The following is a 19385-nucleotide window of genomic DNA, read 5'->3' on the forward strand; positions in this document are numbered from 1 at the left end:
GAAGAAGCTTAGGTCGGAAGAAGGCAAGCAAGTGGATATGATGTCAGGAAGGCAGGCCTGGACCAGGCTGGGAAGAGCTCGTGTATTGTCCTAAAGAGCATGTACCCCAAAAAAGACGGAAGGATGGCTTAGCCAGGTTTTGTTCAGATACAAAGTACACAAACCCACTCAAACTGCATTAGGGGAAAGGGAGTTGAATGTGAAAAATCAAGGAACTTCCGTTGAACTTGGTTGCTGGAAGGCAGCAGCAGACGGGAGGCAGCATCCTTCCTTTTCTTTCAGAGCACATGGCTATGCGCATGCTGCATTTTTACCTCTGCGTGTTCAGTTTTTCCTCTTTTCCCAAGGCATCGTGCATGTAGTTTTGGGTTCCCATGGCACCAACTATCTCTGCAACTCTACTTCTTTCTATGCTCGGTGCTCAGTTTTGTTTGGTTATAATTTGTGTCTCTGATGGTCTGTGACTTAATCACCTTGGATCCAACACCAGGGGCTGGAGGGGCAGGATTTCCTAGTACAAATCTGATTCTGTAGATCTGTCTCACTTTGCAGTGCCTCTGGGGAGCACTTCCAGTGAAGGGAGAATGGATTGGGAAAGCAACCCACAGGGATCTACATAGTGGCAGCACGCCAGGGGTATTCAACATATCCCAGGAAAAAAACATGGCACATCTTCCTGCAGTGCAAATTTCCTCTTTAATTTATTCCTCTTTAACTTAATTAATTAATTAATTTTTTATTTACAAGCTTTGATTGACCTCCTATCATTTGATAGGCATTGGTCCAGACTGTAGAAAACAGCAAAAACAAAATAAAGTTCCTCTTCTCAAGGAACCTACATTTTATTGAGGGGGAGACAGATAATAAATACATATTTCGCACAGAAATGATCATAATGAGATATAAAGCAGGGTAAGAAGGATTTTATCAGTTACATTTAGGGTTGTTTACATGCAGAAAACAAAAACCTAGGACAAGTGTAAACAAGTTAAAGTTTCTTTCTGTTTCACTTAAGAAGTCTGAAGGTAGCCACTCCAACGTTGGGATGATGCTCATAGGTCACGAATTTAAGCTCCTTTATGCTTTTGCTCTGCGACGTGCACCTGCCAGTCATTATGTACATACACCCAGCAAGAAGAGAAGGGGACACGACACATGCCATATGCCACATACATTACATTTCACTGGTTAGTCAAATGTTGTAGCTGTCAGAGAAGCTAGGAAGCACAGTTTTTATTTTAGGCAGTCGTGTGCCAGGTAAAAATTATGGGTCCAATTATTATAAAAGAGGGGAGTGTGGATTTGGGGAAAATCTAGTAGTGTCTGTTGTAAGGTTAGCAAGTGACAACAAGGATGTTAAGGGACAGTCTCTAACACATCTGAACAGAGCTGGGAAAGAAATGAGGGGCAAGCACATCCATATTCAGGGGAAGAACATTCCAGAAACAGGAATGGTCCATCCTATTTGATGCACCGAAGAGAGAGCAAGAGGTCAGGAAGGTTGGCTCTTCAAAAGGGCTACTAGAGTAACTTATTGATCAAGATAAGCAGAGTTAGTTACTGCAGTTAGGGGGTCTGAGTTTGAGTAGTTTTAGGTAGGGGATCTAACTGGAGTCGGACAAATGACTGGCGGGCACAGCCAGGCAAGGGTCTCAGAGCAAGTCGGATGCACAAACAGTTCTTTGACAAACGCCTGTGGAGGGATCTATTGTCCTGAGAGGGCAGTTGATGAGCCATAAGATGTGCTGAGAGGGGCTGGCTGAGCAGTCTATTGTTTGGATGAATGGAATTTTGAGAGATTCCTGAAGAAAACAACAAAGTTATTTACTAGTTTATAGCCTTATCTTGCTGGACAAGGATTTCCTGGAACAAAGAGTAGAGCCCTGTTGAAGTCCGCATGGTCCTGGTAGGTCGTGGCACACCTAAGCACAGAGTCTGGGGAGAGCCCCTGGACCTGCAGTCAGGGAAGGGCTCATGGCACAGCCTTGAGGGCCACAGACAGTTTTGCTGCTGTATTAGTTTGCAAGGGCAGCTATAATGCAGCACCTTACGCTGGGGGGCTTAAACAACACAAATGCACTATCTCTCAGTTCTGGGACTGGAAGTTTGAAAGCAAGCTGTCAGATAAAAGGGTTGGTTCCTTCAAAAGGCTGAGAAGTGAGGGTCTGTTCCAGGCCTCTCTCCTCAGGTTGTAGATGGTCGTCTTCTCCCCGTGTCTCTTCACATCATCTTCCTCGACGCATGTCTGTGTCCAAATGTCCCCTTCTTAAAAGGATTAGAGCCCATGCAAATGACCTCCCTTTAACTTGGTTACCTCTATGAAGACCCTATACTCAAATAAGGTCTCATTCTAAGGTACTGGGGGTTAGGCCTTCACTGTATGAATTTAGGGTGGGGACGTAATTCAACCCCTAACAGCTGCTAAGTAGAGAATATACTGAATGGGGTGTTGGAGAGGACGAGGGTGGAAACGAGGAGACTAGCTGGTGGGCGATTACAGCAGTACAGGCAAGAGATGATGGTGCCTAAGATGAGCATGGACAATTCAAGGTGGAGAAGGGATGGATTCTGGATGTTTTTGATGGTGAAACCAGTATCACTTGCTGATGGACTGGATATAGGATGGGAAAGAGAAGAGTCGAGTGACGGTGACGTTTTAAGCCCTTGGTGGATGAAGACGACTGCTCAACGCGCTCCTGCCAGTGCCTTCTCCGCTGACCGTCCTCTCATCCTCACACGTGCCCATCTCAGATCTTTCCACCACTGGCTTCTTCTCATCACTTCAGTTTCAACTTAAATGTTCCCTTCTCAGAGAAGGATTTAAAGGTGCCACTCCACAACTCTCTGTCACATCTCATTTTTATTCACTGTTTGCCCTATGACTTGTCAATATATTTTTATTATCTGTCTCTCACCGCTCATGTGCAAGTTCTACTAAATCAGGGACCTTATCTGCTGTTTTGCAAAAAGTTTTTACTTTTGTTTAGGTTCAAAGGATTCGTTGGTAAAAGAAACCACTCATCTACTAATAAGCCAGTTTATGATATTTATTAAGATACAGCAATAAGTAAGCAAAGAAAGCAAGATTATGCAGGCTTATTAAAAAAAGAAGAAAAAGAATTAAATAGTGTTTACATCACCAAATTGGGGAAACACCTACATCCAGATCCAAGCAGTGCTGGGTAGTCCCATGAACAGTGATCTGGAGTCCCAGTTGGGATTGTCCCGGGCAGTGTGTCCACTCCACGGTGAGACTTCTGAGGGTGGTTTGGGGAAATCATGCTTATATCACCCAGCTGCAGACTGAAAACATTAGTCTGTGTGCAAACATGCAGCTGTGGTTATTTTATTAATGCTTGGATCTTTTCTCACAAGTCTTTGGGATGGTCTTTGGCTCTGGGAACTGGCCAGGTTCCGAAGGTCTAATAAGCTTCAGGACTGATTTTCCTTCTTATCCAACAGTTACCAAGCACCTATCCTGTAGGCCTGCATGCAGTTTCTGAGAGTCTGGCACACTGCCTATGCAGGGTCATTCTTCGGTCAGAGGCCTAGCAATTCCTCTGAAGCCTGAACAAGACCGTAAACCTTAATTATCTCAACATCTGCCTTGTTTATGGCTGTATTGTCAGATCCTAGAACAGGGCCTGGTACATAATGAGCACTCAATAATTATTTATTGAATGAATGAATGATCTAATGCTTAAATGGATATCAGCAGATGAGGAACAGGGAAACTTATGAGATAACGTATAGGTTTCTAGCATGGATGACTGGGGTAGATAACAGATCAAAGAAAAACCCACCTTAAACTGGCTTTAATAACAGAGATTTGTTTGCTCATATAACTAGAGGATTGAGAGACAGAGTGGGTTCCACAGTTGGTTTGATTCCACAACTTGAGGATTTCATCAAAGGCTTCTTGTCTATTTTTCTGCTCTGCATTCTGGGTGTCAGCTTCATTCTAAAACTGACTTCCTATATCATGGCATTCACTAAATCCTTTAAAAATAATGGTAATAAACCCATTATATGTTACAATAACATTTTTATTTAAAAAATATATATTTTCAAAAACAAAAAATTTAGTAAGAAGAATGGCACTGTTTTACATTTTTTTTGCAAATCTTTTCGATGTCTGGCTTAATAGAATACAGATGGATTCTCATATCTGCTTCTGCTTTAACCCATTGCCATGTTGTTTTTTGGTTGAAGCCTGTGAAGAAAATTCAGCCTCATACAGATATGTAATTGGAAAAAGGGAGGACTATTTTTACAGCCTTTTCCAGTCATGTGAGACTATTCTTCTTTCATATCACACTGAAATTCAGGAACTGGTAATTTCTTAAAGGTTAGTGGCAATGTAGAGTTTGAAATTATGTCAATGAAATATTTGTAGTTATATTAAAATCTATTAGTTTACCTTGTACTTTGAAAGAGCTATTTATCCATGCATGGTTTTTAAACACCATGCGTTGATTACAGGCACATGCCACATAATGACGTTGCAGTCAGCAATGGATGGCACATACAACACTGGTCCCTTAAGATTCTAATGAAGCTATAAGACTTCTATTGCCTAGCAACATTGCAGCTGTTGTTACTTAATTTTTAAGTTTAGTGTAGCCTAAGTGTGCATGTTGATAAAGTCTACAAGAGTGTGTGGTAATGTTCCAGGCCTTCACACTCACTCATCACTCACTCCCTGAGTCACCAGAGCAACGTCCAGTCCTGCAGGCTCACTTCATGGTAAGTGCCCTATACAAGTGTAAAATGTTTATCTTTTATTCTGCCTTTTTACTGTACCTTTTCTATATTTAGATACACAAATACTTACCGTTGTGTTACAATTGCCTACAGTACTCAATACAGTAACATGCTGTACAGGTTTGTAGCCCAGGAACCATAGGCTATACCTTCTGGCATAGGTGTGTCTGTAGCAGGCTATACCATCTAGGTCTGTGTAAGCACACTCTGTGATGTTCACACAATGACGAAGTCACCTAACGATGCATTTCTCAGAACATATCCCCCCGGTAAGTGATGCATAGCTATACTTGGAAAATATTGGTTCAATGAGTTATGCAAATCTTCCAAATGTTGACACTTCATCATACAATATTAAAAAATCACAATGGTTACTATTACTACAGATCTCATCAAAAAATCCCTCAAGTATCAGGAATGTATCAAGCTCAAGGGAGCAAATATAAATTTTCCAAAATTCAAATTTTCACTTGAAAGCTTGAATTTTATTATTGGCAATATTGTCCATTGTTTTCCTTGCAGTGACAGAATCATTTTATTCATTTTTGAGAAAATGTCTGCCAGAATCACCAGTTTATCTGTTAGTTATTCTTTCAAATAAAAATGACATTGCATGAAAAAGGTAGCTAGTTTGCTTCGGAACTCAGAGGCTTTTTCTTCCAGAGAGCTACTGCTTTGGTGTGCAGCACAGGAGTTTCATTCAAATTCTATTTAGTCACACAGAATGTTAAAAAGATGTGTACTCAAGGGTTGAGATATAATTAATATTTTTTAATACTTCATTGAGGATATTCTCAAGTGAAATAAGCATTTTCGTTTTTTGCCATGAGTATGTGGTGATGAAGAACATGATGGCCTCTAGCACACTGTGGTGTCACTGCCTTGATGTGGGCTGAAGTACCAGCGGGTTACCCCTGCTGCTTTTGCATCAACACTACGAATATCACACAGTGACAAAGCCAAAGGATGTTTCAGTGTCATTGTGAAAATATTCTTTATCCTGGACCACCTGCAAAGGTCTTAGGAAGCTTGAGGGGTTCAAGGTCCACACTTCAAAAAACACTGCCCTAGACTGATCACGGCCCATCCCATGAGGGCGGAGGGTCAACTTCCTTGCAAAGCACATGGCTTTGCTGGGAGGGGTTGTCATCTGAATGAAAATCTCAGTAATCTCAAGAGGGGCACCGGGCAGTGGATGTGCAAGTATCCACCATGTAAGTGCACAGGAAAACACCTAGGAAAGTGCACAGCTGTCACCTATGGGTGAGAAAGTGAGATTTGAAACAATGAAAGTAAGGGAGACTTCCACATTTCACTCAATATTCGAAACAGAGTATTGTTTAATATTTTAGAAGAAGAATGCCTTCTTGTTTTATTTGTATGAATAGAAAAATAAAAGCATGAATGGGAACTGACCAAACAGAGGCAGAGTACTGGCTACAATTTAAAGAAGTTGTTAGTGGACAGATAGAAGGTATCCTAGTTCAACATCTTTCCACTGTCTCACTCTGAGACAGGCAAGTTTCCCTTTGCTCCTAAGCGTCCTATGTTCAGATCAGCACACTCCAATCACCACTTAGGACAGTCAATTTACAATACGACTGATTAGGTTACAGCTTTAGTTACATTCCAAGCCCCAGTTCACATGGATTCAATTTTAGTGTTCCCCACGGCCCTCAGCAACACACTGAGATCTCACAGCACCCAGGCCGAATGCTCTGTATTTAGTAGTAGCACAGAAATGGCAAGTTTATTCAACTCTTGTCAGTCTGCTCTGGGGAGATTCCAAGACCTCTTGAGAATCAACAGTTTATGTTTATTATTGGCCTTTTTATCATCCCAAGTAAAATCTCCACCTCAAGATTATAAAGCTATTATCCAAATTTTTCCTAGTATATTTATGTTTTTAGTTGTTTTAATTTATATTTTTATATTTAAATCCCATCTAGATTTTATCTTGATGTAGGTTGTGGATGTTTGTATATACATTTTCCACAAATATATATACAGTTGTACTAACACTATTTTTTGACTAATTCATTCTTTTCCCTCAGATTTTAAATGCCACTTTCATAAAACACAATACACATAAAACACAGTATGTGGGTTTCTGGACTGTCCATTACACTCCGCTGATCCACCTATTTCAGCACTAACTAGTAAAATACTATTCCTGTAGCTTTGCACTATGTTTTGACATCTTCTGGAAACACACCTCACTTGGTGTATTAGTTTCCTATTGCTGACATAACTGATTACCACACATTCAGGAGTTTAAATCATGTACCTTTATTATCTTACATTCTGGATGTCAAGTCCAAAATGGGCCTCGCCATGCTAAAGTCAAAGTGCCAAGCAGGCGGTGTTCCCTCTGGAAACTCCTGGGCAGAGTCCTCATGTTCTTCAGGTTCTAGAAGCCTCCCTCTTGCCGGTTCATGGCCCCTTCCTCATCTTCGAAGCCAGCAAACACGAGTCGGGCCCTTCCCACATTGCTTCACCCTGACCTCTTCTGCCTCCCTCTTCCACTTTTGAGAACCCTTGTTATTACACTGGACCCACCAGAAAATTCAGGCTAATCTCCTTATGTTAAGGCCAGCTGATTAGCAATCTTAATTCCATCTCTGCCCTAAATTCTCCTTTGCTATGTAACCAACCTGTTTATCAGATCCAGAAATTACGTGGGCATCTTTGCATGGTCATCATTCTGCCTCCCACTACCCTCTGCTATCCTCCTCCTCTCTCACCTCCTCCGCCCCCCAAAAAACTTAGTCAGATTTCCACTCAATATGTAGTAAAGTCATAGTGTGAAGCTGAATATTTTGTACATCCTAATAATCAGCGATTAAAACCAAATTTCCATTTACCACACTAGCGAAAAGATGATTTTCTCTCTATACATAGAAAATATGATATGGTATTCATAATCAAATGAAAGGCATTCTATATTACAGATGCATGATAGTTACATAATAAAGCATTGTTATTTGTCTGGATATTTTTATGTTTGTTGTTTTAAACAAAAATTACGGGAGACCAATTATTTTGGACTGAGCTCCTGCAATAGACCCAACAGACCAGACCAAACCAGAATAAAGTCACTTGTGCTAGGTGCCACGTAAACAAATTAAAATTTTAAATAGGCCAGTTTTCTGAAAAACAGGAGATTCACAGCAACCAGGCAGAAGAGACCCAATTTACCTGAGCCAGCATAAAGAAGTCCCCTCTGTTTTAACTCAACAAAGAAAGTTACTTTGAAATAACCAACCCATGTTTTGTTCCCCATTTCTGCTTCTTTCAGCCCTTTTCTGCCTACAAAGCCCACTTCTTTGGCTCAGCTCATTGGAACTCCCTCTGTTTTGTGGATGAGATGCTCCTTGATTCATGAATCGCTAATAAAAGCCTATTAGATCTTTAAAACTCAATTTGTTGAAATTTGTTTTTAAACAGTGGTACGTCAGCTTTTAAAATTATCTGATTTCTGTGATTTCTTTTCTCATTCTAAATGAATAACCATGTTCAAATCTAATTTTGTAGAACTGAATAAGTTCCATGTCCCATAAAACTTGTTTCTACTCCATCAGTGGGTGACACCAAATTCTACCGGGTTGCTCAAGCCTGAAACCTGAAAGGCATTCTTCACTCCTGTCCTCCTCCTCACCTACCATCCCCAGTCAATTAACTCCTGCAGACCACACCTCTCAGCTATTTCTTGCTGCTTTTTCTTTGTTCATATTCAATGGCATGTGTTAATCCCACTCTCCCACCCCCAACCCTGACCATAAGGATCATGAACTCAGGCCTTATCTGTTCTTTGTCTTGCTGACATCCAGCATGAAGTAGGATATTTAACAGGCACTGGATACGTATTTTTAAAAAATTTTTATTATTTATTATTAGCATATTCATTATTACAAATTGTAATTTTTCTTTATGCCCTTTGCCTGACCTATCACTCCCCAAACCCCTCCCTTCTTCCCCCCATCTCTAGTGTCCTTAGGTTTGTTCTCTCCTTCTGAAAGTTCAACATATTGTTGTGGTCTTTCTTCTCTCTCTCTCTCTCTCTCTCTCTTTCTTTCCACCCAGTTATGAGTGAGAATATGAGGTATTTCTCTTTCCTTGTCTGGCTTCTTTCACTTAACATAATTTTCTCCAGACCATTCCATGTTGCTGCAAATGACAGAATTTCATTCTTTTTTATGGCTGAGTATTTCATTGTGTATATATACCACATTTTCTTTATCCAGTCACTCACTGATGAACACTTAGGTTGGTTCCCTAATCTGGCTATTGTAAATAGAGCTGTGATGAACACGGGAGTGTGAGTATCCTTCCGACATGATGATTTCCAGTCCTCTGGATATATCCTCATGGTGGGATTGCTAGATCATAGAGTAGGTCTATCTGTAGTTGTTTAAGAAACCTCCATACTGTTTTCCATAATGGCTGTACTAATTTACAGTCCCACCAACAGTGTAGAAGAGTTCCCCTTTCCCTGCATCCCCACCAGCTTTTGCTATTCTCAGTCTTTTTAATAATGGCTAGTCTAACTGGGGTGAGATGATATCTTAATGTGGTTTTGATTTGCATTTCTCTGATGACTACTGATGCTGAGCATTTTTTTCATGTACCTGTTGGCCATTTACATGTCTTCCTTTTAAAAATGTCTATTCATCTCCTTTGCCATTTTTTTTTTTTTAAAGATGACCAGTAATGGGATTTTAATCCTTGACTTGGTGTTGTCAGCACTGCGCTCTTCCAAGTGAGCTAACTGGCCATCCCTATATAGGGATCTGAACCCATGGCCTTGGTGTTATCAACTCCACACTCTCCTAAGTGAGCCATGGGCCAGCCTTCCTTTGCCAATTTTTAAATTGGATTATTTGGGTTTTTTTTTTTTTTTTTTTTTTTACTGTACAGTTGTTTGAGTTCTTTGTATACCTGGATATTGTCTTTGTCAGATGCATAGTTTGCAATATTTTCTCCCATTCTGTAGGTTGTCTTCTGCTCTGTTGATGGTTTTCTTTGCTGTGCAGAAGCTTTTTAGTTTCATATAATTCCATTTGTTCATTTTTTTGTTTGTTACTTGTGCTTTTGGGGTCTTATTCATAAAGTCTTTGCCTAGTCCTGTTTCCTGGAGTGTTTCCCCTATGTTTTCCTTTAGTAATTTTATGGTTCAGGTATTATATTTAAGTCTTTAATCCATTTTGAGATTATTTTGGTATATGGTGAGAGAGGCACAGGTCCAGTTTCATTCTTCTTCATATGGATGTCCAATTTTCCCAGCACCATTTATTGAAGAGGCAGTCTTTTCCCCAATGTATGTTCTTGTCACCTTTGTCAAAGATCAGTTGGCTGTAAGTAAGTGGGTTGATTCCTGGGTTTTCTATTCTGTTCCATTGATCTGAGTGTCTGTTTTTATGCCAGTACCATGCTGCTTTGGTTATAATAGCTTTGTACTATAACTTGAAGTTAGGTAGTATTATGCCTGCATCTTTATCTTTTTTGCTCAGTATTGCTTTTGCTCTTTAGGTTCTTTTGTCATTCCATTGTCCTTAGGATTGCTTTTTCCATTTCTGTGAAGAATGTCATTTGTATTTTGATGGGGATGGCACTGAATCTGTAGATTGCTTTCGATAGTATGGACATTTTCACAATGTTAGTTCTTTCCACCTGCCTTGGGTTGAATGTCCCCCCAGAACTTACTCCCCACTGTGACTTGTTAAGAGGGTGGAAAATCCTATTACAGTAACTGAAAGGTGGGGCATTAAAGAGGTGATTAGATTCTGAGGACCATGCCTAGTGAATGGATTAAAAATGGTAGTCATGAGCATGGTTCTGAGGCCTTTAAAAGAAGAGTGCAGGAGGAGCTCTCTCTCTGCTTCCACCATGTTGCAATGTGAGACCCTTGAGTCACTGTTGCCACCACCAGATGTGCTCCTGGACTTGGACTTCCAAGTCTCTGAAACTGTAAGCAATAAATTTTGTTCTCTTATAAATTACCCAGTTCTGTGTATTTTGTTATAAGCAACAGAAATGGACTAATACACTATTCAAGAGCTTGGTATGTCTTTCCATCTTTTTGTGTCCTCCTTAATTTCTTTCAGTAGTGTTTTGTATTTCTCATTGTAGAGCTCTTTCACCACCTTGGTTAAATTGATTCTTAGGTATTTTATGTTTTTGGCGACTATTGCAAATGGGCTTGCTTTCTTGATTTCATTTTCTGCTAGTTCGTTACTGGAGTATAAAAATGCTACTGATTTCTGAGTGTTGATTTTGTATCTTGCAATATCCCTTTAAGTAGATTTATGGTCTATTTTTAGAAAATACTGTAGAATTTCCCTCCAAAAAGATTATACATGAAGGATTCACTTCGTTCTCTACACACACACACACACACACACACACACACACACACACACACACACACAGTCACCAGCAAAGTCTAAGCTACTATTATTCTCTAGCTGGGAGTCTACAGTAGTCACCAAACTGTTTCAAATTTACTCTCCACGCTACCTGAAACAACCTTTTTAAAAAACCAAATGTAATCATGTTACTCCCCTCCTTAAAACCTTGGTAGTTTCCTGTTCCTTTGGGATAAAGTCCAAAATACTTTGTGAGTCTTGTATGACCTGCTGTCATCTGGCTCTTGCCTGTCATTCCTGACTCAGTCCCTATCATTCTTGTCTCCTTTCCTTGCCCCGATTATTTCTCTAAAAACAATCTTCAAATTGGGACACGGGTAGCCCTAAGAATATGTAAAGATGTAGTCATAAATAGTTTTAAGGGATTCAATTTTCAGAGGCTCAACTTTCCTAAATCTGATGCCTGAGAAGACTCCTGGAGTCCAGACCCACCTTGCATTTCATAATGGCCCCTCTCCCACCTGGCCCATCCCAAATCCTACTACATTATGTTGCACTGCTCTGAGATAGAAAGGTATGACAATCTTGAGGACACCAATGGATAATCTGACAATTTCTTTTACTTAATGCACCATTAAGAGATGGATTTCCAATAAAACTCTTATTTACAATTTCTTACCAGATTTTGTGATATATATTGATTAAATTGTGTATTGCAAACAATTGCTCAATCCAGAAGAAATTTTAACTTAGAACCCTAATAATATAGTATGATCAATAAAAGACTTTGAAGCATAAAAACATATTCTATTAAGATAGAATTCTGTGATAGATGTAGAATAAAAATATATTTTCAAGGAGAAAAATGACCAATGTAAAATTTTCAACTGGTCAAAGGCTTAAGTATTTTTAAAACGGATAATGGTGGGTATTAAATCACTATGGTATTTATAACACTTTGGGTTCCTTTAAAGGATTTCTGTAACTTCCTTATTTCCAAAATGTCATTTAAAATTCATCAGAATTTACTTCTTTTGTAACTATTTAAATTTATGATAAAAATACAACAGCAACAACATGGCTCATTCCAGTGCTCCACACAGTACAGTGCTCTCTCAGCCTCAGGCCTTCAAAAGTGCTATTCTCACTTGGAAGTCTCCTCTTCCTCCTCCTCTTGATCTCTAGCTCCAGTCAACCTACCACCACCCTCAAGCTTCAGCTTAAACACTTTACTTGAGCTTCTTTGTCCTCAGACTAAATTAGATCTTTTTGATATGTTACCACAGTACTATGAATTTCCCTTTCATCCCACATGTCACTCCTTGTTAAACGTCGCACCAAGAGGGCGTAAACAGAATCAGTCTTTTCACTATTAAACCTCAGTGCCCAGCAGTATGTGCCCAGTAGGAAGTCAGCTGTGCTAATAATTAAGCAGCACCATTTCAGGAGAGAAGTGGCAAAAGAAATCAGATTGCAAGGGGTTAACAAAGGTACAAGATGAGGAGGCGGAGGCAGAGGGTGTGTGTTGATTACAGATTAAGAGGTTTGATGGAAAAGGGAGAAAAACAGAAAAAAAAGAGGGGGATCACAGAAAGGGAGGGTGAATTGGTGATTGTTAATAGGAAGCAAGGAGAGTGAAGAGTAAGAGAATAACCAAAAAAGTCAGGGGCTGGGTTTGGAGACAAACGGGGAACAAGAGAAACAATTGTTCGGTGTCTACATGCCAAAACATAACACAAAAGTTTACAACTTGGTGACTAACACTATCTGGGGTAATTCCAAGAAAGTATATTTACACATATATACATATGTATTTACTTTATAGGTAGAGGTCCTAATTTATCTCTTTACACCGTTTTCTTACGTAGAAACGTCTGGTCTCAGTTGAAGTCTGAGTGGCTTTGGTTGTGTACATTACCCACACCCCTGACTTTTTCCCTCCAAAACGAAACAGTTCTTCTTACAGTAGAGGGTAATAATTTCCACAGAAAGGAAGGGAAAACGTGTTGAAAATCCTTCTACTGTGTAATGCCTCCTGTTGGCACTTGAGAGATCTCTATTGTAGAGAGAGCCCTCTTTGGGGCTTTGTCCCCAAAGGTCACCATCTAACAATCATGTTATCTGATGTTGATCAAGTACAGATAAAGAAAGCAGCAACCATCCCGGTGGCCCTGATTAGCACTTGCCATTGAAATGCTTTCCAGACTAAAGCGACCCCACAGACTTCCATTATGGGATAAAAAAAATTATTTTCACTTAAAGCATTTGGTATTCTTTTAAAGTGCAACTATTCTTGGAAAAGGTTACATACTAAACCTGTACAGGCTGGTACTGTAACCAAAGGGCATTAGAAGGATCCAGAAGGCCTGTGGATCTGTTTTTATATCAATAAAACAGCTACCCTGCCTTCCTACCTTTTTAAGGTCACACATTATGTACTTTACGGAGTCTACATCTACAGGCAAGCACTTTAAATACTACATAAGAAAATGAGGTTCCTTGTAAAAAACTAATTAGAAACAAGTCGAACAGCAACGCCCCAGGAGAATGACGCAAGACTGAATTTTAAAAAGTCTAATGCAATGAACTGTGGAAACACCTTGTGGAAAGGCTCTTCGGCTATGCCTACACGTGTGATTATCATCACTGCCGTGACGAAGGAAAGCCGTGGCCTAATTCTGCGACGCCCCGGTGGACAGGGGCGGCAGAGAGGATTCCTGTGCACTTTCCGGGGGAAGGCCTGGGGCCGCGGGCTGCCTGCCACCTGCGGCGCTGGGACCTATGACAGTGCAACCGCTGTGTCTTGCTGCTTCCCACGGTAAGCCAGAGAGACAGCTGCCGACCGCTGAGTCCTCTTAGCGGGGGGTGGCGCGTCATCTGTGCACCCCCAACATGCGGGCGTCAGGAGCGTGCAGCCCGAGAGACCCTCATACCAGCCCGCGCTCGTGTAGGACAGAGGTACACACGGCCGCCCTGCTCCCTCTCCCGGCCGACACCCAACGCGGCCCGCTCCGCCAGCCGCCACTTCTCTCCCCTCGTCCGCAACAAGGCTCAGTGCTGAGCATGCGCAGAGGCTAGCGCCGCGCCACCGGCGAGCTTGGGCAGCAGTTGCGCACCAACCGCCCGCCAGACTCGACCAATCAGTATGTATGTTATTGCCGCGCAGCCCCGCCCCGGCGGGAAACTATGGTGACAAGCGGCTAATCAAAAGGCGCGTTATTTCCGAAAGAGCCCCGCCCCCGGCAGGGACTATGGCGACGGGCGAGGGTCATGGGGTGTAAACTCTCCTGAACCTCCGAGCTCCAGAGCCCCGCGGCTGCCACAGCGCGCCCGGCCCCGCACTCGCCGCCCGCCCCCCGGCGACGGCGCGGCCTATGCGGTTGGGGGCGGAGGCGGGGAGCGGGTGGCGGGCTCGGCTTCTCCGCGGCCGGGGCGGGCAGAGGGCGGCAGCGGGCCCGGCGCGGTGCGGTGATTGGTCGGCGGCTGGCTGCGGCTGAGAGCCCCGCGCGGCCGGGCGCGGAGCGCAGGCGGAGCCCGGGTGCCGAGTCGGGAAGATGCTGCTGTCCCTGGTGCTCCACACGTACTCGATGCGCTACCTGCTGCCGGGCGTCGTGCTCCTGGGCACGGCGCCCACCTACGTGCTGGCCTGGGGGGTCTGGCGGCTGTTGTCCGCCTTGCTGCCCTCCCGCTTCTACCAGGCGGTGGACGACCGGCTCTACTGCATCTACCAGAGCATGGTGCTCTTCTTCTTCGAGAACTACACCGGCGTGCAGGTGAGGCGCCTCCGCCCTCGGGCGCGGGCGCATCTTCCCAACCTAGACCCCTCTACCTCCCGCACCTAGGTGGTTTAGCATCGTTCCTGCCTGCCTGGCAGCCCCAACCCCATGGACGTGTGCCATCACCCATCCTCCCGCAGTGACGGCAGTTGCAAGTTCATGCTTTGAGGGTGGGCCGGATGCTTCCTTGCAGGTGCTCGGAGATCTCGAGGAAGCAGTAGTAACATCTCTCTGAGGTTACAAGTGGGATCATCCGCCCCCGTCCGGTGTTACTATCTGTCTTGGTGCTTAGCGAAGTAGGTGCGATGAACATTTTAACTAGGGCAAGCATCTGACGCTTTGCATTTAGTTCAAGGAGGTGGTGATGTTGGAACAGGATACGTTTGCACTGAGAAGTGCGCTTTTACAAAGACCTTCTCTTGAAACAGATTGATGTTACTGTTCGGGCAAGAAGTACAACTCTGTTTTGTGTTCTTCTCCAGTACAAGAGAAAGCTGGGCGAGGAAATGAATACATTTGTTACGGTAGAAGTTTTACTGTAGATAGGATTCTTGCCAGCTTTGACTAGGCTTAAATGTGTGACAGATCTTTTGTCTGATTACTTTCTTTCTGTTACTGTTTCTCTCTCTAGAGATTGGATTTGTAGATTAAACTCGAAAAACAAAGCAGAAGGTCCTCTTACCATTAGTTATTTTAGGTCTCACAAAAAAATAACAACTTTGAATTTTTCTTTTATTTCTCATTTTGAGAGAAGAGTTTGATTCTTGTTTATATTTAATATCCACTTAGTCCTCCTTTTCTTTTCTGGGTGAGGATGAGGGTGGGGAGAATGGGACGGTATCCTTTTGTCTTTTTTCCTTTCTGCCTTTTTTTCCCACCTAGAGCAGCTTTTTTTTACCCAGTGATCAGCCAGCCATGTATTGAGTTTGCAGCTGCACTGCTGTTTGATTCCTGATGCCTCTGAGTTTGCTCCAGTTGGAGATTGTTTGGGGTGAAGGGAACTAAGAGAGGCCAGGGTCTCCATTTAAGCCAGTGTCTGTAAATGTTTCCTAGGAAAGAAAGAAAGATTGCTGTTTCACATCGTGGTTTCCTGGTAATTGACTATTAAAACGTCCTCATTTAAAGTTTTCACAAATTGAGGCTGATCATTTCCCCTCTATTCTCTTAACCAAGTTTGTCTAAAAATGTATGCTTTTATTATTGTTGAGTACATAATTCACATCATATGACATCTGCCCTGGGCTGGAATACAAACTCAGAACACAAAGTTAATTGTCTCTCCAAAAAATAATTCTACACGTGGTGGATTATTTTATTTTTCTTTGAAGAATATGGTATGTTCCGTGCAATATGAGTATAATGTAGAATATACCACTGAAGCACTTTGTGTTTGGCAATTTCTTATTTTTAAAAATGATTGTGAAACTTCACAGTGTTTCTGAAATTACGTACTTTTCCTTATATACTGCTGACTGCAGATTCCAATTTACTTCTTGATTTCCCAGCAAACGTTTTTAAAAATATTTAATCTAGTGATTTCCCCCCTCTATTATAATCTTCATGCATTTATGTAAAGATGTCTGATGGTTCTTAAGTATAATTCAAAATTTTATTTAATGTGTGTTCCTTGATGCAGTTTGTTAGGAATCTTAGAACTGATTGCCCCCTAATCATCAAATGCGTGTTATGAACATTTAATTAAAATGTAGACCCAAGAGTGTCTTGTTTCTGCATTATTTTTTTGGCTAGGAATTATTTACTATTTAGTAACAGGGGACAGGGTATTTAGAATACGTTAGGGTCTTTTTCTGGAATTTGGGTTTCTGGTGTAGACAAGGCTACCTTCCAGTATTTTTGATGGTTTCTTTTAAGATTAAATCAATAGAGGAATAAAAAGCTATCTTCAAGTATTAAACCCAAAGGAAAAAGTTTTATAAGGACATTCTGTCACCTTATTCTTATTTTTTACTGTTATTTTTTAACATTGACTTTGTCGTTGAGAGGTTTCGATTAGAATTCTAGCTTGTTTGTGTTTTGCTAGGAGACTTTTTTTCTTTACTTGAATTGTTTATCAGCTTTCATTTGCAAGACTAATGATGATTTCCTTGTGTGTAAAACACTGTTGACTCATTTCTGAAGGAAGATTTAGGAATTTTAAAGGATATATTATTAAAAGGAAGTTCATTAAATTATATGCACTGAAGAATTTTTAAATTAGAGGGTTTTTTTTTTTTTGGATGGCATCTTTATGCCTTTTAACTCTAGGTTTAAAATGAAACAGTTTATAGTAGTTGTTACAGAATATTTTCTTTTGCATAGAATTTTTAAGCTGAACAGCGGCACTAAGTACATGAAGTTTATGATCTGTGCATCGCAGGTAAACCTGCTTCCAACAAGTTTACTTGGATGTTTCATTGCATTCTAGATAAACATTTGTTCTGCCCTATTTTCACTACTTTATTTTCATATGTATCTCTGAGATAGGAAACAATTTCAAGTGATGTTACTAAAGTTATTCTTTACAACTTGGTTAATCTTTTGGGTTCTTCCAGAATCTCTCATTAGTACTGAATCTCAACTGGGTGTCTTCCTTTAGAATAAGTAATAAGAACTTAATAAGTATTATGAGTTTTACTTAATTTGAGACCCTTTGAAGATAATCATGAGTTTCCTTACTATTTGGGGAAGTATTGATTAAAGTAACTGTGTTACTTTCCTGTGGCTGTCTTAACAGATCACCTCAAACTTAATGGCTTAAAACAACAAGTTTAAGTTCTGGAGGGCAGACGTCTGAAATCATGGTGTGGGCTGGATTCTGTACTCGCTCTGGAGGCTCTAGGAGAGAATCTGCTCTTTGTCTCTTTCAGCTTTTGGTGTCAGCAGTCCTTGACTTGATGCCACATCACTCCAGTCTCTGCCTCCTTGTCCCATTGCCTTCTACTCTTCTGTAAGTCTCAGATCTCCCGCTCCTTTTCTCTTATAACAACACTTATATTGGGTTTAGGGCCCACCCACATAACCCCAGATGACCTCCTCATCTCAAGATCCTTAATTTAATTAGTCATCTGCAATGACTGCTTTTCTAAGTAAAGGAACATTCAGAAGTTCCGGAGCTTAGTATGTAAACACATTTTTTGGGGGGGCCACCGTTCAACCACTACAATAATGAACTTTATGGCTCTGCCTATCCACTATTTTTGTTTAACATTGCTTTCTTTCTTTAGGTATTTACATTTACCGTCTGCTTGCTTTCTTTAATATGCTAAAGTAAAAGGAGCCCTGTTCTCTATGCTAAGGTTGCTCCTAAGATAGTTTCCCGTATCTTTTAATTTTTTATCTGTAAGAGAAAGAGCATTTGATTTGTTGTCTTATTTTCAGAACCAATCTGCATTTAATATAATAACCAGCTTCTTATTTACTACCAAAGTGGTGTTCTTTTAATTCTTAATTGATTCTGAAATGACCGTTTTGTGGTAGTATACCAAAAAAAAAACCAAAAAAAAAAAAAAACCCCAAAACCAAAAAAACCCCTAACCCGAAAACCTGATAAATTAGAGGTAATGTAACTTCAAAGCCAAGACTTTATTATGTGTAGTATAGTGAATATGTTGGCATTTGGTTTTGTTCGCCACTTCAAAACCAGACAGGATAGGAAGTAACTGGAACGCAGGGTGCTTGCAGATTCAGAACAAGAGGCCTTGTGTATATCCTTGAGTTGAAGTTTAAGGAAAACTTGTGGGATGCTAAAAAGAAAATGGGAATACTGGCAGAGGGAGTGGTTAGGATTCATGAAAAAGGAGTGAAGGCAACATAATTGCTGTCATCTCTAGTTGAGGTGAAACTAGATTTATCCTAGTTTCTATCCTAGAATTCTAGATGTATCCTCAGTGTTGAGATAGCTGCATAAACCATAACTGTAATAATTATGATAAATAATGAAAAACCTTTTTAACATGTCTTGTGAAGCTGATAAAAGTTAATGTAATGTTTTAAATGTCAGAATTCTTTTCTTTATTTTTTAAAAAAGGCCTTTTCCCTCATTCCAATGAAATATACTAAAAATTGATCAGTGATATTTGCAGGCCAAAAGTATCTAGTGATTTGAAAAATGCCTCTTCATCAACACCTAATAAATAAAAATATTTATTCAATCACCATTTTATTCCTGCTTAAATCAGTTGGTAACACTTGGAATTTACTCTAAAATATATTTTACATTAATGACTCTGACTGCTAATTTTTTTGCCCCTAAATACTAACATAATATATCATAACAGTGACCTAGATACTAACATAATATATAATAACAGTGAAATGTGAAATTCTTAGTTTAAATAAAATAAACTTAGCTTTTCAACTGACTTGCTTTATGTGAAAAACACTGGAAGCAAGATAAAGAATTTAAGTCTAAGATTTTGATGTTTATATAATATTCTCAGCTGGAGTACTCTTAACTTCTCTAATGATTCATACTTTTAAA

At 40.6% G+C, this 19385-nt stretch overlaps 1 protein-coding gene across 2 annotated transcripts in view; it reads left to right on the plus strand.

Moving 5' to 3' along the window:
- Nucleotides 1-14380: 14380 nt before the first annotated feature.
- AGPAT5 (1-acylglycerol-3-phosphate O-acyltransferase 5) overlaps nt 14381-19385 on the plus strand; it is a 65893-nt gene continuing 60888 nt past the window's right edge. For both annotated transcript variants that reach the window (XM_063103528.1, XM_063103538.1), the window contains exon 1: nt 14381-14902. In XM_063103528.1, coding sequence (XP_062959598.1) covers nt 14684-14902 — 219 coding nt within the window. In that variant the 5' untranslated portion in view covers nt 14381-14683. The remainder of the gene's footprint in view (nt 14903-19385) is intronic.

Source organism: Cynocephalus volans, chromosome 1 (assembly GCF_027409185.1).
Source record: "Cynocephalus volans isolate mCynVol1 chromosome 1, mCynVol1.pri, whole genome shotgun sequence".
Lineage (NCBI taxonomy): Eukaryota > Metazoa > Chordata > Mammalia > Dermoptera > Cynocephalidae > Cynocephalus > Cynocephalus volans.